Source organism: Hydra viridissima, unplaced genomic scaffold, assembly GCF_058129835.1.
Source record: "Hydra viridissima isolate aposymbiotic clone 2 unplaced genomic scaffold, HvirCarnegie_v1 scaffold_3, whole genome shotgun sequence".
NCBI lineage: Eukaryota > Metazoa > Cnidaria > Hydrozoa > Anthoathecata > Hydridae > Hydra > Hydra viridissima.
The window spans coordinates 19045001-19066091 of NW_028324302.1; the positions used below are offsets into that span (position 1 = coordinate 19045001).

Sequence of the window (21091 nt, forward strand, 5' to 3'; positions counted from 1 at the left end):
GCATTTTTCATTTTCACATCAGCTACACTTTGGCATATCATATGAATTTTATCTTGAATATCATTAAATGCTTTTATGTTCATTGGAGGAGGTAAGTTCATTAGACCACAAAATTTTTCCAAACCAGAATGACCTTTTCCTATCTCTCTTATGGCAACAACAGATGTATAATTTATTTCAAATGGTGACATTCCTGGACCTTGCTTTTCAATCTCTTTGCTAGAATAAAAAGACTGTTTCCAATCGCACGAAGATGTTGTACAAGAAATGTTTAAAAACACAGCCAAGCCTTTCTTTTTTGATAAATCAGTTGAGATTTCAATTGAATTATTATGACATTGAGGACAATGTCCAATCAAAGTAACAATTGATTTTAAAATGTCTGTGTCAATAAGTATAAAGCATGAAGGCAATTTATTTGAATCATTATTTTTTGCATTACTATTTTTACTGCTATGTGATAACTTTTTTGAAGATGTTGATGTCAAGATATTTGATTGAGTTGAGTTAGTGATTTCCAATTTAGAAGTTAAATTGATGCTGACTGTTGATGCTGAGGAAAATTGATTTCCTCTAAAGTACTTTTTTTTGAAAATCCTGTTACCACCTGCTTTCCTTCTTAAATTTGAATCACATTTATTTTTTCCCATAATAAAAACAAGCACGAGGCACAAAGTATAACTCAAAGCTGATTTTTCTATAAGTAATATATGTAAACATAATAATTGTACTTAAAAATCATGGCTTATTTAGGAAAATAAACATGAAACAGTTACTGGCACCAGTGTCAAAAACTAAAAGTAAATGGCGCAATATTCTAAAACGCCTATTTTCTAATATAAACAACCCGTTGCTAAGGCCGTTGCTAAGAAAATTATTTAACTTCACTGTGAAACTTGCTATTTTAGAGCATTTTTAAATTCACTCCCTATAATGATCTCTATATATTTAGAATGTAGAATGTTTGGGCTTCAAGAATAGGCAGTTTTTGAAAAATCGATTTTTTTGATTTTTTTTAGTATAGGACCACCTTAATGTTAGGATTGTCTCTTTAAAAATGTAACACAGCATTTGATAATATACTATTCCGATTTTGAGGAACGCAGGAGTTACACCAAGTAATTAAGTTACTTAAGTCGTTTTCCTCTGCCACACCACTCAAAATTTTGCAAAAGGCACTGGTAAGAACCATTGCCGCTTCTTCCCACCATTAATTCAGTCCATAATGCACAGTATACTTTTTTGGTTGTTGAAAAATAAGCTGTCACATTATACACGCTTAGCTTTCTCAGATAAAAAAAGAAACTAATTTTTGCATGCGGAGGCAATATAACATTTTGAAGGTCAAAAAGTAAAACCGGAACATTTTTTAAAATATTTTTATGAATCAGCATAAAATTCTCTATCAGAATCAATCATAAAATTAGGGGGGGGGGGAGAGAAAGTCGAGTAGCGCCGTGAACGTTTGCCTTTCATGATTTTAACTCGTAGATCTCGTGCAGGAATATTTGTTTTAATATATTTGACGTTGTGAGCTGTGTAAACTAGTTTATGTGAAATTGACTGTGTAGTTAGATAAAATGTTTTTCAAACACTGACTTTTTCTTCTTTTACATGAAAAAAATATCTATTGGCGTAATTCCTTTTTGAAAAAATTTGTTTTTCAGCGTGTCATCAGTTTTCATTTGCATTTTCACTACAATTGTTTTCCTCCTGGTTTCTTTTTTAACTACGCAGCCTGGTTTTTATTATTGCTGCAAAAACGTTTTACTACAAGTTGTTTAAATTTTAATATTACTGATATTTTTGATTTAACAAGTTAATATAAGCTACTTTGTAAGATCAACGTTCCAAAGTGCACATATATCGACTAACCGTTGTAGATAAGTAAAGAAAAATGAAGAAGTATTGACTTACTTTTTGGGGTAGGCACTGGAAAATATAGTTAGATCGACTTACCGTAAGGGAATGGCGCGGCAAATTGTACTTACATTTACTGCGGTAAGTTTATAAATTTCTTAATGCAAAAACATCATTACTTTTAAATAAAAAGATAATTTTAGCTCATAAATCCCCTTTTATTTTGAATTATAATAGTTATTTCTATGCTAATCGAAAGCAGTATTTTGTTTTGCAATGAGACAGGTGTCAATTTGAGTTACGTTATAAAAAAGATTTTTTTTTAATTTTCAAATAATAGCTTTAATGGTATTTTATTCAACAGCGGTGTCAAACTAGAACACTTTTTGTTGATTTACAGACCTATTTTTTATATGATTTTTGTTGGGTATAAAATTCTCTATCATAATAGTTAGTTAATAAAAACCAGCAAGAGATTATGAAGTTATTGTTAGTTAGAACCTTGTCAAACTAAATATTAGTTAAATAAAGTTGCAGATAGAACTTTGGCACTTTCGCAGTTTGCTTGTTTTGCGCTATATCGTTGTAAATTTCAGTTTATTTTGTTCATCATGATTTAAATAGTCCAATAAAATGATTAAGTCAATTTTAGCAAAAACGTCAGTTGGAACCTTGTCAAACCAACGCGACGAAATAACAAAAACAAGCTTTATTCAGTTGGTGTCCGGTTGCTGTTTCCGGGTCAAAAAAGGCAACGGTCAAGAAATGAATTATTGAACTATCGGCAGGCTATCAAACTATTTTGATAAAACAATGTGCTCTATGTTTTTTAATGGGATATATTCTTGTTTGAGTTGAGCATTTTTAAAAATATGCTAAGTCAGATTAATGTCTTTAGTTAAATAAATGTGCCTTAAATAGTCATCAATTCAAAATGTAGATTAAATATAGCTAATCTTATTAGTTAACTAAGGGTATTTGTTATTTATTTGTTATTTATAATTTATTATTATTTTTTTTTGTTATTTAATTGTTGTAAAATAACTATATTTAACTATTTACAATATTGCTAGTTGTAATATTACGCGTTAGTCATATATATATATATATATATATATATATATATATATATATATATATATATATATATATATATATATATATATATATATATATATATATATATATATATTAGCTGACATGAAAATTACTTGTACTTCTTTTAACAAATAAAATAAAATTTTGGTAACTTTTTATAACTAGAGCTAATTAGTTCTGTCTGTTTTAAATGGACTCTTTAGTCTGATCATGTTCTAAGAAGATTAGACTTCTTTGCATCTGGAAAGTCTGATTGATTCTATTCAATTACTTACAAGGCATTCTTGAATCACCCAGATTGTGCAGCTTCTTGTATCAGGGCAATACCTCTCTCTGTGATTATTTGTGACTGAGTCTTGGCTATTGTTTCTGCAGTCTTGTAATTTTCCCTAATCTTTCATGATTCCAGATCTTTAAACAGAAATTATTTTGGTAGCAAGCATTGGTGTCACTGCATTTTTATGTCTTTGCTTTAGTGGTGGAGTAGAAATGGAAGTTTGTGATGGAGTAAAAGTGCTTGTTCTTGGATTTTCATCTTCAAATTTAAGCTGAATATCTTCTGACCCTGAATTGCAACAGCTGCTCTCTAACTAAACTCTTTCTATCAATTTCTATTTTTCAAGTTGAGAGCGATGTAATCTCTGTGTCTTTTGAATTTTGTTTTTCTACAAATAATAATTTATCAATACCAACCATGCAACCAGGTCTTCCCTTCTTTCTCTGCTACTCCAGGAAGAGCATGTCTTCAGGATCGCCAGCAGTTCTGTGGTGTCAGCATGTGCTGTATTAAAGAGTTCTACAACTTTGGTCAAGAATGTGGTCTTGTACTTTTGAGTTTGAGTCTGATGACTCTTGTTTTTTTTTCAGCTTTTGACATTCCCCAAAGTGTTGTTTGAGCTACATGAATCAGTCTTGTTGATGCTTGACTGGAATTTTTCCACGACACCAGAATTTCTCCATTTTTTGTATGGTAAGGGTAGCAGCAAGATGGACTATTTCATTCTAGTTTTTATGGTAATATAGAAAATAACCAAGAACCTGTTTTCCTGATGGCGGTTTGATGCCTTCACCTCCTTCTGTAGGTGTGTCATAAACAAAGAGAAAAGAATACAAATAAAATAGGCTACTTTGTAAAAATTACGTTTTGATAATTTAATACTATGTATATTACCTACTATGTCTAGGTTTACTAGAGAATTTTCTTATGTTTTCAATGTTTAGTTAAAATTTGATAAAAACAGTGAAATTACCAAGCACAATATTGCTTACAAGATGGAGTATAAAGAACTGGTAAAAGAGTTTCTGATAAATAGTAAGGTGGCCATAAGGCGCTACTTAACATAAGTAATTCTTATTAGTAATGTTAACAATGTTTGGGAAATTTTATATAAATAATGGGCTAGGATTTTTATGTGCATCACATGAGAAAATTTTTTGTCATTGCTGAGCTTTAAGTATTGATCAAACTTTAAGTATTTTTAAATGTGTGAGGTTCAGATAATAAAGTTTTAAAGACCGACCCTAGTACACACACATACACTATTTCCTATTTTTGTATAGTTATTAAATTAAATGTATGCAGAAATTGTATTAAAGATTTTAAAATAGAAACCAACCATATATATATATGGCAAATCAGGTAAGGAGTGGCAATGGCACTTGCTGGTATCAAACTGAAATAGTAATCCCTGCAAAGTCCAGGGGTATACACAAGATAACAAATGTATTAAAAGGTATATTATAATTGATCTTGTATATATATATAAACACACACACACACACACACACACACACACACACACACACACACACACACACACACACACACACACACACAGAGAGACATGACAGAAGTATGATATTATTGATAATATTGATAGATAATAGGAACTGTTTATTTCATTAGACAAGTAATTTATACAAATTAATTACAAAGTAGTTATAAATGGTCACAAATTAAGTACTATATAAGATAGCTTTCTTTTTTTTTTTCTGAGGTTTAATATACCCCAAAAGTGTTCAATAGGGTTCATATCGGGGGACTGACTTGACCATGAAAATTTATTGATCCCATTTTGTCTAAACTAATCTTGTGCTGCTTGAGCAGTTTGACATGGAGCTCTGTCTTCCATAATTAGGGAGTCAATTCTGCTCGTTTTATCACTTGAGAAAGCCCTTTCTGTAATATAGAAATACAGTAACGTGCAAAAAATTATAAACAGCTAAATTTTTCAAGTTTTTTTTGCCATAACTCTATGACTTTTGACTAAAAATGAATGAAATTTTTAATAATTATTCCTGTAATGTGACTGTATAGTATGATTTATTCAAAAAAATGATAACTTGTAATGGAAGGAAGAAATTCAAATTTTATTGAAAACATAACCGTGCAAAAGTTTATAAACAATTCCATACCCCATTAAGAAAATTAAAATTTCATTAAGAAAAATGTATTTATGTTAAAATTAATTTATTGGATATGATATTTAACTTAACTTGAAATTAAAAAATAATGGGAAAATCAAAGTAACCGTCAAGAGAAAAGAAAAATCTAATAATATTTGCTGCAGAGAAGAAGGTTCCTTATAAACAAATTTCTGAGCTTTATGATGTGGCTAAATCAAAAATTAGCGTGCTAGTTGAGAGGTATAGAAACCAAAAGACACTTGAAAACAAGCATCATTCAGGCAGGCCAAAGATAACTACAGAACATCAAGACAGATCTTTGGTAAGAAAATCAAAACAAGATCCCCGTAAAAGTGCTGTCGAATTAAATAGCATTTTGAGCAATAAATATGTTGTTAAGTGCAGCGTAGATACTACAAAATCTTGCCTGTGTCAGCATAATTTGTTTGGTCATCATCCTGCCAAGAAACCATTAATATTATCAAATAATCGCTCACCCCAATTGAAATTTGCAAAAGATCATATACATTGGACTTCCAAAGAATGGTCAAAAGTCTTATTCAGTAACGAATTAAAGTTTTGTATGTTTGGTAGCAATGGTATCAAGTACATGAGATGTTCAAAAGATGAAAGACTTGCTCCTAAGTATCAAATGCCAACAGTTAAACCTGGTGGGGACAAATAATGGTTTGGGATCTTTCAGTTGTGATTCTAATGGTCCACTTCATCGCATCGATTATATTTAGATATAATTGATCTGATGAAGTGGATCAATAGAATCAAGACTGACAGTAAATTGATGCATCAATTATATCTAAATATATGCAAATTGATGCATCGATTATATCTAAATATAGGCAAATCGATGCATCGATTATATTTAGATATAATCAAAAATGTTATGCTGCCACATGGAAAGGACAAAATGCCTCGTGGTTGGATTTTCCAGCAAGACAACGATCTAAAGCACCGTGCAAATTCTTTAAAAAATTTTTTCAATTTGAAAAAAATTCTTATTTTGGACTGGCCTTCTCAAAATTCAGATTTAAATCCAACAGAACATCTTTGGGAATATTTTGATTGTCAATTGAAAGGCGAAAAACCGATCAATAAAAATGATTTGTTCCAGGTGCTTTTGGATTGTTGGGCAAATATCCCAATAGATGTTCTGATCAACTTTGTTGACTCTGTACCTTGTTGTTAAGCAATGTTAAAGTCTAGAGGCTATCCAACAAAATACTAATATGCTGTGATTAAGTATTGTGGAGGAATTAGAAATAGTACCTCTTTTTTGAAAATTTTTCAACTTTTGCATGATTATGTTTTCAATAAAATTTGAATTTCTCCCTTCTGTTACAAGTTATCATTTTTTTTGAGTAATTTATAGTATGTAATCACATAGGAACAATTGTTAAAAATTTCATTTATTTTTACTGAAGAGTCAAAAAGTTATAAGAAAACTTGAAAATTTTAGCTGTTTATAAACTTTTGTACGCTACTGTATATTTGGTTAAATTGATGTTTCTTACACACTTGACAAGCTCTGAGTGACTATCACTCCAAATTGCACCCCTTGTCATTACTGAAAAATCGATGTTTCATCGTTGGATCTGGATGAGGTTTTATGCACTCCTTGCCTTCTCTGATGAATTGTATGATCACTCTATTAACAGTAGAAAGGGGTATTGAAATGCTTTCAGATATTTTTTTTGTCTTGGTTAAGACACCTTCATGTTGAATCCTCACTAAAATTCAGATAGGTCTGATGCTTCTTTGGTTTGTGGCATGTTGCAATATTGTTAAATGCCATTTTAGTCAAATAATCTAAATTGATTTGATAATATTATTTCCTGTAAATAATGTTAATCATGAATTAAAAGCAAAAGTAATATTTATCAAGGTGTCTATTAATTTCTGTGATGTCTGTGTACATATCTATATATATATATAAAGCAGGTGGCTACAATTATTGCGTACCTTTTTTTAAATTTCCTGTCAAAATTTGTAGACATCTGTTGATGTAATTTTTCATTTGAATTTGTAACTCAATGTAAATTTCACTGAAAAATGAAATAATTGGTCCTAGATTTGCATATAAAAATTAACTTTCAAGGAAGAAGAGAAGCTGTAGTGGCTATGTTAGAAACCCAAAAATGTGCAAATTGTCAGGATCGGAAAAGTTTCAAAATCAACTGTTTTCAAGTAAAGTGTAATCTTAAAACATATGGACAACCTCTGAAGCCTAGAAAACAGCAAAAGTGTAAAGTGAGAACTCCAGAGCTGATTCAGAAAGTCAGAAACAAGTTTACCTACAACCCAGTGAGTTCAATGAGAAAGATGGCCAAGGAGCTCAAGGTTTCTAAAGACACTATCAAAAATGTTGTCAAAATTGACCTGAAGGCTGATTCAAGAGCCAGAAAAATAAATCAACTCTTGATAGAGATGTTGAAGACCCTCAGACACAACAGATGCAAGAAAATCCTGAGTTTTCTAAAAAAATCCAGGCCAGTTCTTCTTTTTTCTGATGAGAAATACTTCACAGTTGACAAGACTTTTAATCGAAGAAATGACCATTAAATTTCAACCAAACCTGCTAGAGATGTCTCAGAACACATCAGGAGTGCTGGGCATTCAAAACATCCAAGTCAGCTGATGGTTTATGGACTGTTCACATCAGATGGCAAAAAGATGCCTCCTGTGTTCTTTGATTCTGAATTTAAGCTTAACACTGATGGATACCTTGACATATTACAACAATTTGTACTTCCAGCTATCAATACACATCAGATGTTTTTGTCGAAGATGGTGCACCTTGTCATACCTCAAAAGGAACTCAAAACTGGCTCAATGACACCCTCAACTTCTTGCTCAAGGAAAAGTGGGCTCCCAGCAGTCCAAATTTAAATCCTTTGGATTAAATTTGGGCTAATGTTGAAGCAGAGGCTTGCAACTAGCAACAGCTTAATTTGGACTCATTAAAACGTTCTGTGAAGTCAACATGGAACAAGATGTCAGAGGACTAAATTAAGAAGACCTTCTCAAGATTCAGGGCAAGAGTTGAGGCTGTCATTCACGGTGAAGGAGGGCTTTTTGAATAAATGTGTTCTACCATTAGTGATGTTAATTTTGTCAGAAAATAAAAGCTTTTAAAAAAATTTCCTTTCCAGTTTTTTTGAGCTTGAATTAAATTTTTAAAAAGGTGCAAGATAGTTGTAGCCTTTCGGTGTGTGTGTGTGTATATATATTTATATATATATATATATATACATATATATATATATATATATATATATATATATATATATATATATATATATATATATATATATATATATATATATATATGTATATGTATATATATACATATATATATGTATGTATATATGTATATACATATATATGTATGTATGTATGTATGTATGTATGTATGTATGTATTTTTGTATGTATGTATATAAGGGCCCTGCAAATCAATTTTTAGTTTAAAATCTAATCTGGAATTAAAGTAGTGCTTGTTTAGTGAATTGATACAAATCAGTAATTTAAGGACATTATATTTCAAAATATATATTTGCAAATAAAATTGGAATGTTTTTTGATCAAATTCTTTTTATTAATTTTTACCCAAATCAGTCATTTAGTGTTTTCTTCTGAAAAGCTGTACAGTTATTATCAATTACTCTTCACCCTACAGACTTGATTCTTCCAAAAGAACAATTTGCGGCTTGGGCAGCAAGATGATTAATTGCAACTTTAGATAGCAATTGAAATAATTTCAAATTTTAATGAACCAACATCCTTATCTGAAACAAATTAGGAAAAACTGTTGCCAATAATTGCAATTATGCCTCAATTAGACAAATCGGTGTCAATTTCATGCTGTTTTTTCTCTATATGCAGTTAGCTATTGCAAGTTCTATAGAATCAATTTTTTAAAAGTACATGCCAGTAAGTTCACCATGGTATTAAAAAGCATTTCCACATCCATTGGAAAGTTTGATTCAGATTTTCCTTGTTGGTGTCTTTTAAGGGTTGCTCTTCCAAATGATGATGAATGAAAAAAATCCAGTGAATGAATTTTTTTAATTAATATAACAAGAATTGGTTGATTATAGGTCATGATTTATACAATTTAATTTTACACAAAATTTTACACACTAAAATTATATCAGATTTCTGCAGTGTTTTAATATGTTGGCTAAAGTACTGGGGTGAATTTTTTAAAATCTTGATTACATGGAATTTGCAACAGTTGAGTGTATACTGAGAAAAAACTGTAAAATTGCCACCGCTTTGTCTAATTGAAGCACAACTGCAATTATTAGCAACAGTTTTTTTCTATTTTAAATGCAATATCTGAAGCTACTAAAATATCTTGTAATTTCTGTAGTGGAAGTAGCTACAAGTCTAGCATTTATCAGTTTAATATGTTTAACTGATAAGCAGCATGATTCTAAAACTCATGAAGATGAAAAAAAGTGGTGGGTAGAAATAAGAAAAAAGGTGAGGATAAGCTTGAAGAGAAACTGTATTTTCATACTTTGTTGGAATCTTTTGTAAAGATCATTTACCATAACACATAGTTATTGAAATAAAGTGATAGGGTCCAGTGGATGATGTTCACCTAGAGTGAGCATTGAACATGAAATGAAGAAGTCAGATCTGTCACAAATGGTCTTCTACCTTCTATGATACACAGCAAAATCATTCTTTTTTTAGCATTGCATGAAAATTCTTTTTTTTTTTCACAGCTGTATCAATTAGATGTTGAATAAAGTATGTGGTTAAAACTTTTTTTATTTTTTTAACAGCTGCGCACTTAATAGCTGTTTTTCCATTGAATTTTCTATGGTCTTGTTCTAAAAGACTCCAGAGATGAGATATTTTTTATTGCAATCAAAATTTTATTTCTGTTTAGATTGCCAGAATGTTTCACTATTTTCAAAACATTTACTGATTCATTTGAATGCATTTGTAATTTGGAGTGAGATAAAAAACACACTTTCCTTTTTAATTTGCAGTCATTTACAAAAATAGAAAATTTAAAATTATTACTACAAAAGCTAAATTTAAAAAAATTGATTGGAAAGTTTAAAGGAAAAAACTAATGGGTTTTTTTTCACTTTGTGTTATTAATCAGCAATTCATCCTGTTCTTTATATTACAAATCTACCTTTCACTGCTGAGATTTTGCAAATAGAAATGTTTTATCAACTTCTTAGTACTATATTTTTAAAAAACTAAAAAACTGAGAAATGATTTGGAAAATTGGAATAATTTTTTTGAAATCACTTTGCGGGGTTCTTATATATATATATATATATATATATATATATATATATATATATATATATATATATATATATATATATATATATACTATGTCATTGTTTTGCAAAAGTTCTAGTTTTTCTGATGGCTGTGCTGTTTTCTCAATGCTTAAAAATTCAGTTGTAAGTTTTTTGTACTCTGGCCATCAACCGATCAACAAGAAAATGTGAAAAGCAACAATAATCTTGATTTTGCTAAAATTAACAAAGATATAAAGAATGAAAAAAGAAAAAAAGAAAAAAAAAAAAGAGATTTCAGCAGCAAGCAATAAAAAAGTTGAAAATGGAATTTAACTTTTGTACTTCTGAGTTTTATATTTAAAAATATGTCTAACATCTAATTTACTGATTTAGAGCTCTCATTTCTCCGCAATATAAAAATTGGAACTTGTACAGTTCTATTGAAGCATACATCTGCAAGTTTGTCATTGAATGAATGCTGGGATGATGATGTACGAGCTGATATGGAAATGATTTTAAATAGACTTGTCCCAGAAAATGCACCTTATACTCATACTACAGAAGGTCCTGACGATATGCCAGCACATGCCAAAACAAGCTTATTAGGTGCTTCCCTTTCAATACCTGTAACTGATGGTAAGCTTAATTTGGGAACATGGCAAGGCCTCTGGTTGTGTGAGCATCGTGATCATGGTGGACCACGTACACTTGTTGTAACTGTACAAGGATGTAACTGATACCAGTTTGTTTAAGAGTAAAACATTTCAACAAAAAATGTCAGTACAACAAATACTTTGGCAAAAAAATTTTCATTAAAATTTTCATTAAAACTTTCATTGATATCATTTTGATAAAACTAGATTTCATTACAACATTTCAATAGATTTCCATACATTTCAATAGATTTCCATGATAAGGAAATAGTTTTTATTTTTTATTTTAATGTTTTTAAATGAAATTAGTATTCAGCAGAGAGTTTTGTAAGCATCTTTAATGCCTTTCATAACAATTCTTATTAAAAATTTTAAAAATTTTATTAAGCAATATATACACACACACACACATATCTTATGTATAATATATTGTGTAAAGTTTATCTTTGTATAACAATGGTTTAGTGCTTTTTGTGTTGTCATTTTTCTAGCTGACATAAATATTCATGAGTGATTTTTTTGAAGAAGGCAACAGTGATGAGGAAATTGAGGTTACTGCAAAAGAAGTCTATGAAAAAATACTTGAGGTTTTAAAGAGTTTATTTATATATATCATTTCTTAGTTTTTTTATTTACTTTTTTCCATTCTTTTTTCTTGTACTTATTTTCACATATTGTTACATATTTGTCACATTTCTTTAAGGCTTGGTTGAACGAAAAATTTTCACCTGAACTTTTAGAGTCAAGAAGTGAGCTTATTGAATGTATGTTATCTCAAGTCAAAGAACTGGTCAGTTTATAAACAATCAATAAATTATCTGTCGCATCCATTTTGTTTTTGTTTAAACTTCTATTTTGTAAAATTTATGAAGTTACCTGTAAACCTTTCATCTCCCCATTTTACTCAATAATCAATTCAATTTTTGAATAATAAAAGTTTATTTTACATAGAGTACATAAGAACTTCAGAAAGGCTTCAGGTGTGGCATGGCACAAAAAAGATCAAGAAACCCTGCAATAGATTAAGCATTTTTGGTTTTTTCTTTAAAGAATGAACCTTTACATCAGATTTATAAGTTAAATCAAGTTTTCCAGTCTTATGGATTTAGAAGAGCAAAGGTTTTTGATGTGACAAACTTATCTGCATGTAAATTTATTTGCATATGTAAATTGATATGCATGCATAAATTTACTCGTAACTTTTGAGTTTAAGAAGTTTAAGTTTAAGAAGTTTTATTGCAATATCACGCAATATCATGCAATATCACGCAATATTAAGCAATATCATGCAATATTCTCAAGGGTGATTTATTTACAATAGGTATGCAATGTTTAATCTATCCTATTGATATATAAAATCTAATCGAAATTTAAAACTTTGTAAGTCTAAACATGAATTATTGTAAAAATTTTTATTACTCTATTTGTTGTTAAGGGAAAACCAAATGCTAGTTTTTAGAACGTAGCAATCCAGAAATTTAAAAAAAAAAAGGGGGGGGGTTTCAATTATTTTTATTCATCATTTTTAAATGAAAAATCATTGTTCATGTTTTTTTTTATTATAGGAAGCTGGATTTGATCGCAAAGACAAAAGTTTAGAATGCACTTTGCAAAAAGTTGAAGTAAAAGTTTTTAATTTTTTCTGTTTTTCATATTTAGCATATTTAAACCCAGATCTCTTTTTCTTTTGAAAAAGTATATTTTAACTCGTACTTTGATTTTATCAAAACCTGTGCACACTTTTACTTTTAGATCTTATTTACTGATTAATCTTTTCAAAGTAAGAGAAAGTGGAACTTAATATGTTCTTTTAATTTATGATGCTTTTTTTTTTTTCTAGTTAATTTAAATTTGTAGTAGCCAAAAAATTTACAAGGCTTCTATTTAGACAATATTTTAGTCATTGGTTATGTTAAGTTTACCAGAAAAAATTACTCATCTGCATAAACATTCCAATTGTATCAAAATAATATTAAAAAATTCTTTAGAAACACAGCGCAATTTAGAAACAAAGTACAAAAAACAGTGCAAAAAAAAAAACTTCTTAAAAGTACAGTGTAGTCTAGAAAACCTGGTTGTTACTGAAAAACGACATCTTGATTGTAACAGAGTATACAAGCTGTTTCTCATCATGTTAAGTATTGCCATTTTTTTGATTGCCACCAATCAAAATCAAATTCTAATAGAAAATGTTCGAAAAATCAAAAAATTGTCTTAAAACATTTCCAGTTAAACCACTTTGTTGCTTTTCTCAAACTGCAACAGTTTGAAATTCAAATTTTATTTTCTAAAAATAAAAGACAAAATTTAAACTAATTGATTGAAGTATTGGAGTATTGCCTTAAAAATCTTTAAAATTTTTAAAGGTTTTACAAAAAAAACTAAAGCTTTGATAACCTTGTGTCTGATTAAAATTTTTGTAATCAAAACTGAAATGAGCTCAAATCAGAATAAAGTTGCAAGATAAAAAACAATTTAACATATGCAAGCTTTTTAAGCTCAGCTTGGCTCGTTTCAAATTTCTAGTCTCTAATATTGTTAGCTTACTTAATGATTAGTAATGATTAAATTCGGGGTAATTTCCAAAAGTGACATAAGTGTTTAGCTAAATTTATTAATTTTATATTTTTTTAAACATGTTTTTCAAATGACAATCTCATGTAAAAATGCTTGCATTGTGTTAGATTTTTTGATTGCGCAAAAAACATTTTTTATTCTTTAAAGCCGATGTTCTCTCGAAGTGAAACTCTTTTAAAGTTTATCTGTTCATTTTTACAACTTAAAAATCTTTTAAATGCCAATTTTGAATCTTTTTAAATGCCAATTATAATTATTATAGTTTAAAATTCTAAAATATTGTTTTTGGCTATGGTCAGGTTTTCTGAGATTGAGGATAAAGGTTCTTTCTGATTTTAGCTTGAAAGAGTGAAATTTATTATCGCCAGCTATCTTAGAGAGCGCTTGAAGAAGGTAACGTTTTAACAGGTGCCATAAATTCTTGTGTAACTTGCGATAATTAGCGTTAAAACCAAAATAAGTTGGTTGCAGGCGTCAAGAAAAGCTAATTTTTTTCCCGTTGTTCAGATTGAAAACAACGTTGTTCACGTATTAGAGATGGAAGCTCTAAGTGAGACTTCAAAACTATCACCAGACGAGCTTGCCTACGCTAAGTCGTGAGTTTTTTATGTTACAAAAGCAGTTTATTTTTTGAAAACATTTTTTATTATGATTGAGGATTTTCACCTTCATCTGAACTTAGTAAATTTTTTGCATTTTAATCATTTCAGTTTTGCAGACAGCACTCAGAAACACCTAAACGTATTAGCGCTCGATCACATGCCAGTAAATATGCAAACCATCGAAAGAACGAAAACAAGTAAGGAGCTTTAGAAATTTTAAAATTTTGGTTGAGGAGTTTGTTGCAATTTTCGTTTACTGTCTCCTTCGTCTTGTTGCAGCTCCTCGGCCGAATCTTGATGAATACATGTTCATTCGAGTCAACAAGAAGCAAGATCAAGTGCTAATTGATCCAGAGTAAGTGCTTCCTAATGTTCAGACAGCTTAAATAAAAATGTGCAGTTTGGAATTATTTTACCGATATTCCTTTTTTTTTTCTCCCTCTCTCTTTTATAGAGAAGATCCTTTAGATCTGGAAGTTGGATCGCAGCATATAGTTCGTTTCAAAGCTGTGGCAGCTCTTGTTGAGAGTGGCGTCGTTTCATTGCTATGATTTATACTGCCACTAATATTTTCATGTCGAAAAAACAATTTTGGCCTAAAAAGTACTCAGTGAGAAGTCTAAGAAATCGTGTTCGAATATAAACTATTGTGTTCGTTATAAACAATTGTGTTCGGTCAAAAACAAATATGTTCGCTTATAAACGACAAGTCTAAAAATAGTTAGTAATGAAGAATTGTTTTAACAAATTTCAAAGACGTTCAATGTATTGAGAAAGAAACTAAACAACTACTTTTAACACTTGCATATATTAACATATATTAACATATTTATTTGATGCTTGCTATACTTGTTATTTTTAACGTATTTTACGATGATCGATGATAACATAGACCAACACATTTTAGTGATGTCAGCTTTTATTGGTTAGCTCAGGTTTTTTCTCTAGAGTGTATACTGGGTGGAAATCACGATTTTTGGTTATGATAAATGAGTGTTCTTAAATGTGTGGCAGACTCGAAGCTTTTGTAACGGCTTTTGGTTGTAATACTTGAAATAATTGCTCATAATGAGTATTTTGTTGTAAAACTATTTTAAAATATTTTGGACTTTAAAAAAAAAAAAACAGATTGTCGGCTTACACATGCTTTTTGACAACATTTTAAATGTTTTTGAGTTGTTAATAACGAGTTATGTTGTCACTGAGTTATTTTGTCACTTCATCAGCAAACTTTCAAGTAATGAAAAAGATTCGTGTTTTTTTATTACGATGTCATCAAGCATGTTTTAAATAGGATAACTAGGCACCGCTGATTCGATTCGTAAAATCCGCAAAAAGCCAATCCGACTTATTTTGCGGATTAAAACAGTCAGTTCGTAAAAATTTTTCGGATTAACAATCCGAAAACTAATTTACGAACCACTAGCGAATTTTTTTTTTGCGGATTCTCTTTGCTGTTCGGATTATTAATCCGAAAAACTTTTACGAATCAATTTAACTTTAATTCGCTTAGCGAATTATACGAATCGCGTTCCGTTCGCGTCACCATTAAATGGTGTGGTTCAAAAAAATTACATTTTTATTATATGCGCGTCCTATAAATAGTGGATTTCTTTTTTATTTTCAATCAGTCCTATTTGGAAATCTTAACCTACAACAATTCGTTCAACAGATCAAGTCTACTATTCTTTACTTACATTTATTACGGTAAGCCATTATTATCTTATCTTGATTTAAAAGTTAAGAATATTTCAAGCTAAATTTTTGCGGTTTTTTTTTTTTTTTTTTGTGGATCAAATTCCTTTGCGAATTATTTCGCTTTGCGGATTGCTTCAATTAGTGGATTGGTCCTATAAAATTTATATTGTTATGTTTCTTCTACTTAAATATTAGTAGAAATAAAAATAGAGATAAAAACTAGTTTGAAAAGTTGTTACGTTCATTTCAACAATTAAGGCAAATAACCTTTAAATAATTAGTTCTTTTATTGAAAGCTTTATGCATGCCTCAAAAATATCATTTTTTATTAAGACAAATATAAAGGAAAAACTCAATCTGATTTATTCCATTTTTATGTTATTTCATTTTTTTCTTCTTTTCAGATGCCTAAGCTATCTAATATTTGAGAATTCTTCAACAAGGTGGAGGAAAACAAGGCAAAATATAAGGCCTGTGTCAAGCCAAAAACCGAGGTGTCATTAGAGCTTGCTCACTAATTCAATAAAGATCTAAACAAAAGATTCGAAGGGGAGTTGATGAATATTGAATTCTCTATTGCTCATTTTTTAAATCCTAACAGGAAGAGCATGTGCTTTGTGGATGAGGGGGGAAAATTTGAAGTAGTCAAAACTGCAGGAAAGAAAGCTATGAAAGAACTGTCAAGAAAAGAAATTTTGGCCAGCCAAAGCACTCCTTCCCCTTCAATGTTGGATGATGAAGATGATGACGACTTTGATTTCACTGAACAACTGAGGAAGAAAGTGTTTGGTGCAGGTTACATTAATCCTGGAGGTGAAACAAGCACCAAGAAAGCCATTTCTGCTGAAATTGAGGGGTATTTGAATTCAAAACCAGTTCTAGCAAATACAAATGTACTGGAATTCTGGAAACAAAACCAGTATATTTACCCAATAATGTCAAGGCTGGCCAGAAAAAATCTCTGTATACCTGCTGCATCATCAACATCTGAAAGAGTTTTCTCAACAGCAGGGAATATATACAGCTCTAGAAGAACCAATCTTTCAATCTCAAAGGTTGAGATGTTGGTATATATGAAAGAAAACACTAAGCAACTCAGTAAAATTCAAGACATTGTGTGGCCAGGAAATGAATTTGGAAAATGATTAACTTTCAGTGTGATTTTGACTTTTTTTTATTTCTTAACAAGGAAATCATTTCGTTTCATTGTATATTTGAATATTATAAATAAATAAAAATGAATCTTATTTCAAAAGGATTTTTTATTCTGAACCCGTATAAATCCGTAAAAATAATTTCGGTTCGGATTCCAATTCGAAAAAAGTTTTTCGAATTGCAATCCGATCCGAAAGTATCGAATCGGATTGCAATCCGAAAAAAAAATCCGAAAAAATTTTAACGAATTTTTTTCCGATAAATTATTTTCGGATCAAATCAATCCGTAAGTAATTTGAACCGTTTAGCATAGTTAATTCGGTGCACAATCCGCAAACCGATAAACAGTAACGAATCGGCGGTCTCTAAGGATAACGTTTATTAACTAGTTGATATTAGCGGGTTGAATCAACAGATAATTGTCTTTCGCAAAACATTTATCTGGTGTATTTGAAAAGAAAAACAATTTGTAGCTACAAATATATTCATTGCCGAGTTGCAGTTTTACGAGTTGACTGTCCCGTTAAATTTGAATTCGAATCTTTAACAAGCTTAGAGCTGTTCATTCGACTAGCTCCTTTGTTTTTACTGTTTCCCGCTCGCTCTCTCGCGTCCTTGCTTCCATCTTTACCGTATGCGTCGGGATTTACTTTTCGACTTGACAATCGATCTATAAAATTGATTTTAAGTTCTTAAAGAATAATTTCGAATACATTTTCTATTCGTTGTTTTCTGACAAACAAAGAGATAACCTAGGGCCAATCTTCACTAAAGATAATTTGTAAAGAAGTTAGTAGTAAGTTGATATTTTGATTTAACTGCTCATAGAAACAATTCATGTGCTGCTTTTTCATATGCTGCCTTTTATAAATAGCAATTTCTACATTGTAAAAATCATGATTTATCTAATTATACGGAAGAATATTAAACACGACAAAAATGTTATTCTTTAGGGAAGTAACTACATTCCTTAAATGGTATGTAGTCATTTATATTCGTTATTATCATTAGTTTGGTCAATAAATCTAAAATACATATACCTCTCAGTATATGTATTTTAGATTTATTGACCAAATACATTGACCTGATATTGACAAAAATATATTGACCTGATATATTTGTGCATGCACTCGAATTTGTGCTCAAGCAAAATCGCAGTTAGTTTTTTATACAAAGTGCTTTCCTTACAAGAGGATCATTATTATTATTTGCTAATAATTTTTTTTTTTTTTTTTTTTTTAATATCGTAAATTGTATCTACTAACTTGTATGTACTTGCATATATACAAGATAATTTGTGCAAAAATTTAAAAACATTTAGAGCAAAATTATTATTTAATAGATTTGCAAAGTCAGAATCATACTTTAATAAACCTGGAGGGTGGTGGACTGATTGCTTTAAAAAAGTTTGAAAATCTAAAGTTGAATTTGAGAAGGAAAACCTTGCCTGATTTTTAAATGGCTTATAATCAGTTATCACCATTTTAAGGGGCTTTCTTTGCAATAGAAATGGAACCCAAGGTTATTACACCGTTTATTTATATAGACGAACTATTTCTCTCGGTCAATTTTCAATCATGTTTTTGCTTTTATTGAAAAATTTTAAAATATGGAGATATTAGCTTTCTCTGATGTTAGCCATTTATTTATCAATTACTATAGAGTTAGTTTAGTTATTGTGGAACGTCTTGAACTCATCAAATATATTGAGCGACTTTGATTCATCGTAAAAGATCGTGAACTCGTAAATTAGTGATAAGTAACTGAGATTGTAAAATGTAATAGATCAAAGTTTACGATTACTCTGAAATTTTATGAGATTATCAATTTATTGTACCGAAATTTCACGATTGCTAGCGATCATGAATCGCGACATCTCTATTTTTCTTATCTAAATGATCATTCACGAATATTCGCAAAAGGTCGTGAATGAATAAAGATCACATCACGTTCAATCTCTACTTTTCACTATATTTGTGTTACCCTTACTCTTCACTATATTTGTGTTACCCTTACATTTTTGTTGTTGATTAAAATTTTGTGACATTTGCAAATTTTTTCGTTGGAAAAGTTATAAAAAGCTCAAAATTTTTTGGAAAAATTTCAACTAGAAATTTTTCCAAAAAATTTTTTCTGGAATGATCGATACAAACTGCACACGCGCAATTTCTTTCTCAAAATACTGACTGAAGGTTGGCACATTAAATACTCACTAATGAATTCCGGATTTAAATACTCACTAATGAATTCCGGATTTGAGGTTTCCAAACCGTTTAACATTGGAAAATACTCTTTGTAAAACTGACCATTATCGTCAAACCGTTCTAAAAATGTTACATTTAAGATGCATTTGTTTAAATTGTCGATTTAATTTTTTTTTTCAATAAAGAAAAAAAGAAAAAAAAAGTTTAACTTTTTTAAATAGTTGTTTTTTTACTTAAAACTTTTATAAGAATGTAACTTGCTCTCGGCTGAATGATTTCAGTTGCGTAGTTCTCGTCTGGTTTATCACACAGCTTTTGAACTACGGCTTGCATATCTGCAATGTCTACAATATCTAAAAATATCCTCTTAATCCAGTTTTCTTAAAAAAGTAGTTAATAAATAAAAAAGTTGTCAAAATTGAAAAACAAATAAACTACCATCAACGTTGCAGCCGCAGTCGCTTTTTATTTTTTCAAGAAGTATTTTGTACTTGCAATTAGAATTTAAGATTAGTGACTTTGCATCTAATTAGGACAAAATATTAAAACCATTATTGCAATAGTATATAGAAAAAAAAATACCTAGAGAGAAATTACATAGAAAAAATAATATATAGAAAATAGTAAATAAAAAAGTAAAATTTAATAAAAAACTCTAAAATAAAATATCGATAATAAATTTTAAGATATGAGAGGGTTAAAAAACAAAACTTTGTATCAAACTTTTTAGTATTACTTTATTTAAGTATTAAAAACAAAGTTAAATTATAAAATAATACCTCCCCAATTTAAAACAAAATGCATTTTGGTGGTATGTTTAGTTTGTAACCGATAAGAAAAAAAAACCATCGAACTGCAACATAATTTACAACGACTTCATTGACAAAATGTCACGTGTATCCAGGTCCGTCGAAGAGGGTTTGAGTGGGTGGGTTGATGGGATTGTCCAAACGTAGAGCGAGGTATCTTTTTTTTTTAAGACTTTTTTTTTTTTAATAGATAAATAGGAAAGATAATTTTTAAAAACCTTAACATTATGACACGAAAAAATAAAAACAAACAAATAAAATTAAGCATAAAAAAATGGCGACCGGTAAGCTTTCCCCTTTTCCCCTTTCTAGTCCCTGAACTCATGAGGCCCATCAGAGTAAGTTGATCCGGGCATCACTAACTCTCTCGACAAGTCTTTGTGTATCACTCATAAATTAAAAAGTTATGATAAAAATACTAAAAATATAAACTAAAATAATATTCTTTATTAGCTAAAAAAGGAAGATTCCGATTTGTTTTATTTTTAAAATGTTGCATTAACTTCGCTAGATTCGCATGTGTTGATAGAAATAATCAAACACACTATCAACGCACTTAAATTGTTAAGAAGCTCTGTACATGCAGTGAAAAATATTATGAAGCATCAGGATTTATATATGTAGCACTGAATAGAAATAATCTAATTGATAATTCGAAACCAATCTTTGATAGATGCAAAAAGACTCTCTGATCAAACGATATTTTTCGGTATATTTGAGAAAACCCTGTGTAAATATA

At 29.7% G+C, this 21091-nt stretch overlaps 5 protein-coding genes across 8 annotated transcripts in view; 3 read left to right on the top strand and 2 right to left on the bottom strand.

Moving 5' to 3' along the window:
* LOC149891311 (uncharacterized) overlaps positions 1-799 on the bottom strand; it is a 2355-nt gene extending 1556 nt beyond the window's left edge. The window contains exon 1 of the mRNA XM_090083312.1: positions 1-799. This exon is cut by the window's left edge and continues 231 nt beyond it. Within this exon, the coding sequence (XP_089939438.1) occupies positions 1-650 (650 nt within the window). The 5' untranslated portion in view covers positions 651-799.
* Positions 800-4163: 3364 nt separating this feature from the next.
* On the top strand, positions 4164-11803 carry LOC149891312 (uncharacterized). Of its 2 annotated transcripts, none has more exons than XM_090081910.1 (2): positions 4164-4270; positions 11048-11655. In XM_090081910.1, exons 1-2 carry the CDS (start codon positions 4231-4233, stop codon positions 11389-11391), a joined length of 384 nt encoding a protein of 127 aa, XP_089938036.1. In that variant the 5' UTR covers positions 4164-4230; the 3' UTR covers positions 11392-11655. The 2 variants fall into 2 exon arrangements, with proteins under 2 accessions (XP_089938036.1, XP_089938035.1); XM_090081909.1 differs by lacking the exon at positions 4164-4270 and adding an exon at positions 4551-4691 and having other exon boundaries at positions 11048-11803.
* Positions 11799-15652, top strand: LOC145202234 (DNA replication complex GINS protein SLD5-like). Of its 2 annotated transcripts, XM_090081907.1 has the most exons (8): positions 11799-11894; positions 12011-12097; positions 12873-12929; positions 14224-14277; positions 14392-14480; positions 14595-14683; positions 14766-14841; positions 14941-15652. In XM_090081907.1, the coding sequence occupies exons 1-8, from the start codon at positions 11814-11816 to the stop codon at positions 15035-15037; spliced, it is 630 nt and encodes a 209-aa protein (XP_089938033.1). In that variant the 5' UTR covers positions 11799-11813; the 3' UTR covers positions 15038-15652. The 2 variants fall into 2 exon arrangements, with proteins under 2 accessions (XP_089938033.1, XP_089938034.1); XM_090081908.1 differs by lacking the exons at positions 11799-11894; positions 12011-12097 and having other exon boundaries at positions 14224-14292.
* Positions 15653-15892: 240 nt separating this feature from the next.
* Positions 15893-17455, top strand: LOC149891313 (uncharacterized). Its single transcript, XM_090082976.1, has 2 exons — positions 15893-16193; positions 16589-17455. Exon 2 carries the CDS (start codon positions 16742-16744, stop codon positions 17327-17329), a length of 588 nt encoding a protein of 195 aa, XP_089939102.1. The 5' UTR covers positions 15893-16193; positions 16589-16741; the 3' UTR covers positions 17330-17455.
* Positions 17456-17713: 258 nt separating this feature from the next.
* Positions 17714-20521, bottom strand: LOC145180548 (uncharacterized). Of its 2 annotated transcripts, XM_080055454.2 has the most exons (5): positions 20323-20521; positions 19982-20068; positions 19777-19896; positions 19580-19663; positions 17714-18009 (listed from the first exon to the last, which is right to left on the bottom strand). In XM_080055454.2, exons 1-5 carry the CDS (start codon positions 20390-20392, stop codon positions 17825-17827), a joined length of 546 nt encoding a protein of 181 aa, XP_079911580.2. In that variant the 5' UTR covers positions 20393-20521; the 3' UTR covers positions 17714-17824. The 2 variants fall into 2 exon arrangements, with proteins under 2 accessions (XP_079911580.2, XP_089939284.1); XM_090083158.1 differs by lacking the exon at positions 19777-19896.
* Between the last annotated feature and the right edge of the window lie 570 nt (positions 20522-21091).

What these genes read in the sequence shown, in the direction of transcription:
- LOC149891312 (XM_090081909.1), top strand. Translation starts at nt 4,586, where the DNA reads ATGGCAAATCAGGTAAGGAGTGGCAATGGCACTTGCTGGTATCAAACT. An exon ending in GATAACAAATGTATTAAAAG is followed by an intron (nt 4,692 to 11,047) that starts GTATATTATAAT and finishes TTACTGATTTAG; the next exon opens with AGCTCTCATTTCTCCGCAAT.
- LOC145202234 (XM_090081907.1), top strand. Translation starts at nt 11,814, where the DNA reads ATGAGTGATTTTTTTGAAGAAGGCAACAGTGATGAGGAAATTGAGGTT. An exon ending in GAGCTTGCCTACGCTAAGTC is followed by an intron (nt 14,481 to 14,594) that starts GTGAGTTTTTTA and finishes TAATCATTTCAG; the next exon opens with TTTTGCAGACAGCACTCAGA. An exon ending in CATCGAAAGAACGAAAACAA is followed by an intron (nt 14,684 to 14,765) that starts GTAAGGAGCTTT and finishes GTCTTGTTGCAG; the next exon opens with CTCCTCGGCCGAATCTTGAT.
- LOC149891313 (XM_090082976.1), top strand. Translation starts at nt 16,742, where the DNA reads ATGAATATTGAATTCTCTATTGCTCATTTTTTAAATCCTAACAGGAAG.
- LOC145180548 (XM_080055454.2), bottom strand. Translation starts at nt 20,392, where the DNA reads ATGGTTTTTTTTTCTTATCGGTTACAAACTAAACATACCACCAAAATG. An exon ending in CATTCTTATAAAAGTTTTAA is followed by an intron (nt 19,664 to 19,776) that starts GTAAAAAAACAA and finishes TAACATTTTTAG; the next exon opens with AACGGTTTGACGATAATGGT. An exon ending in CTCAAATCCGGAATTCATTA is followed by an intron (nt 18,010 to 19,579) that starts GTGAGTATTTAA and finishes TCAATTTTATAG; the next exon opens with ATCGATTGTCAAGTCGAAAA.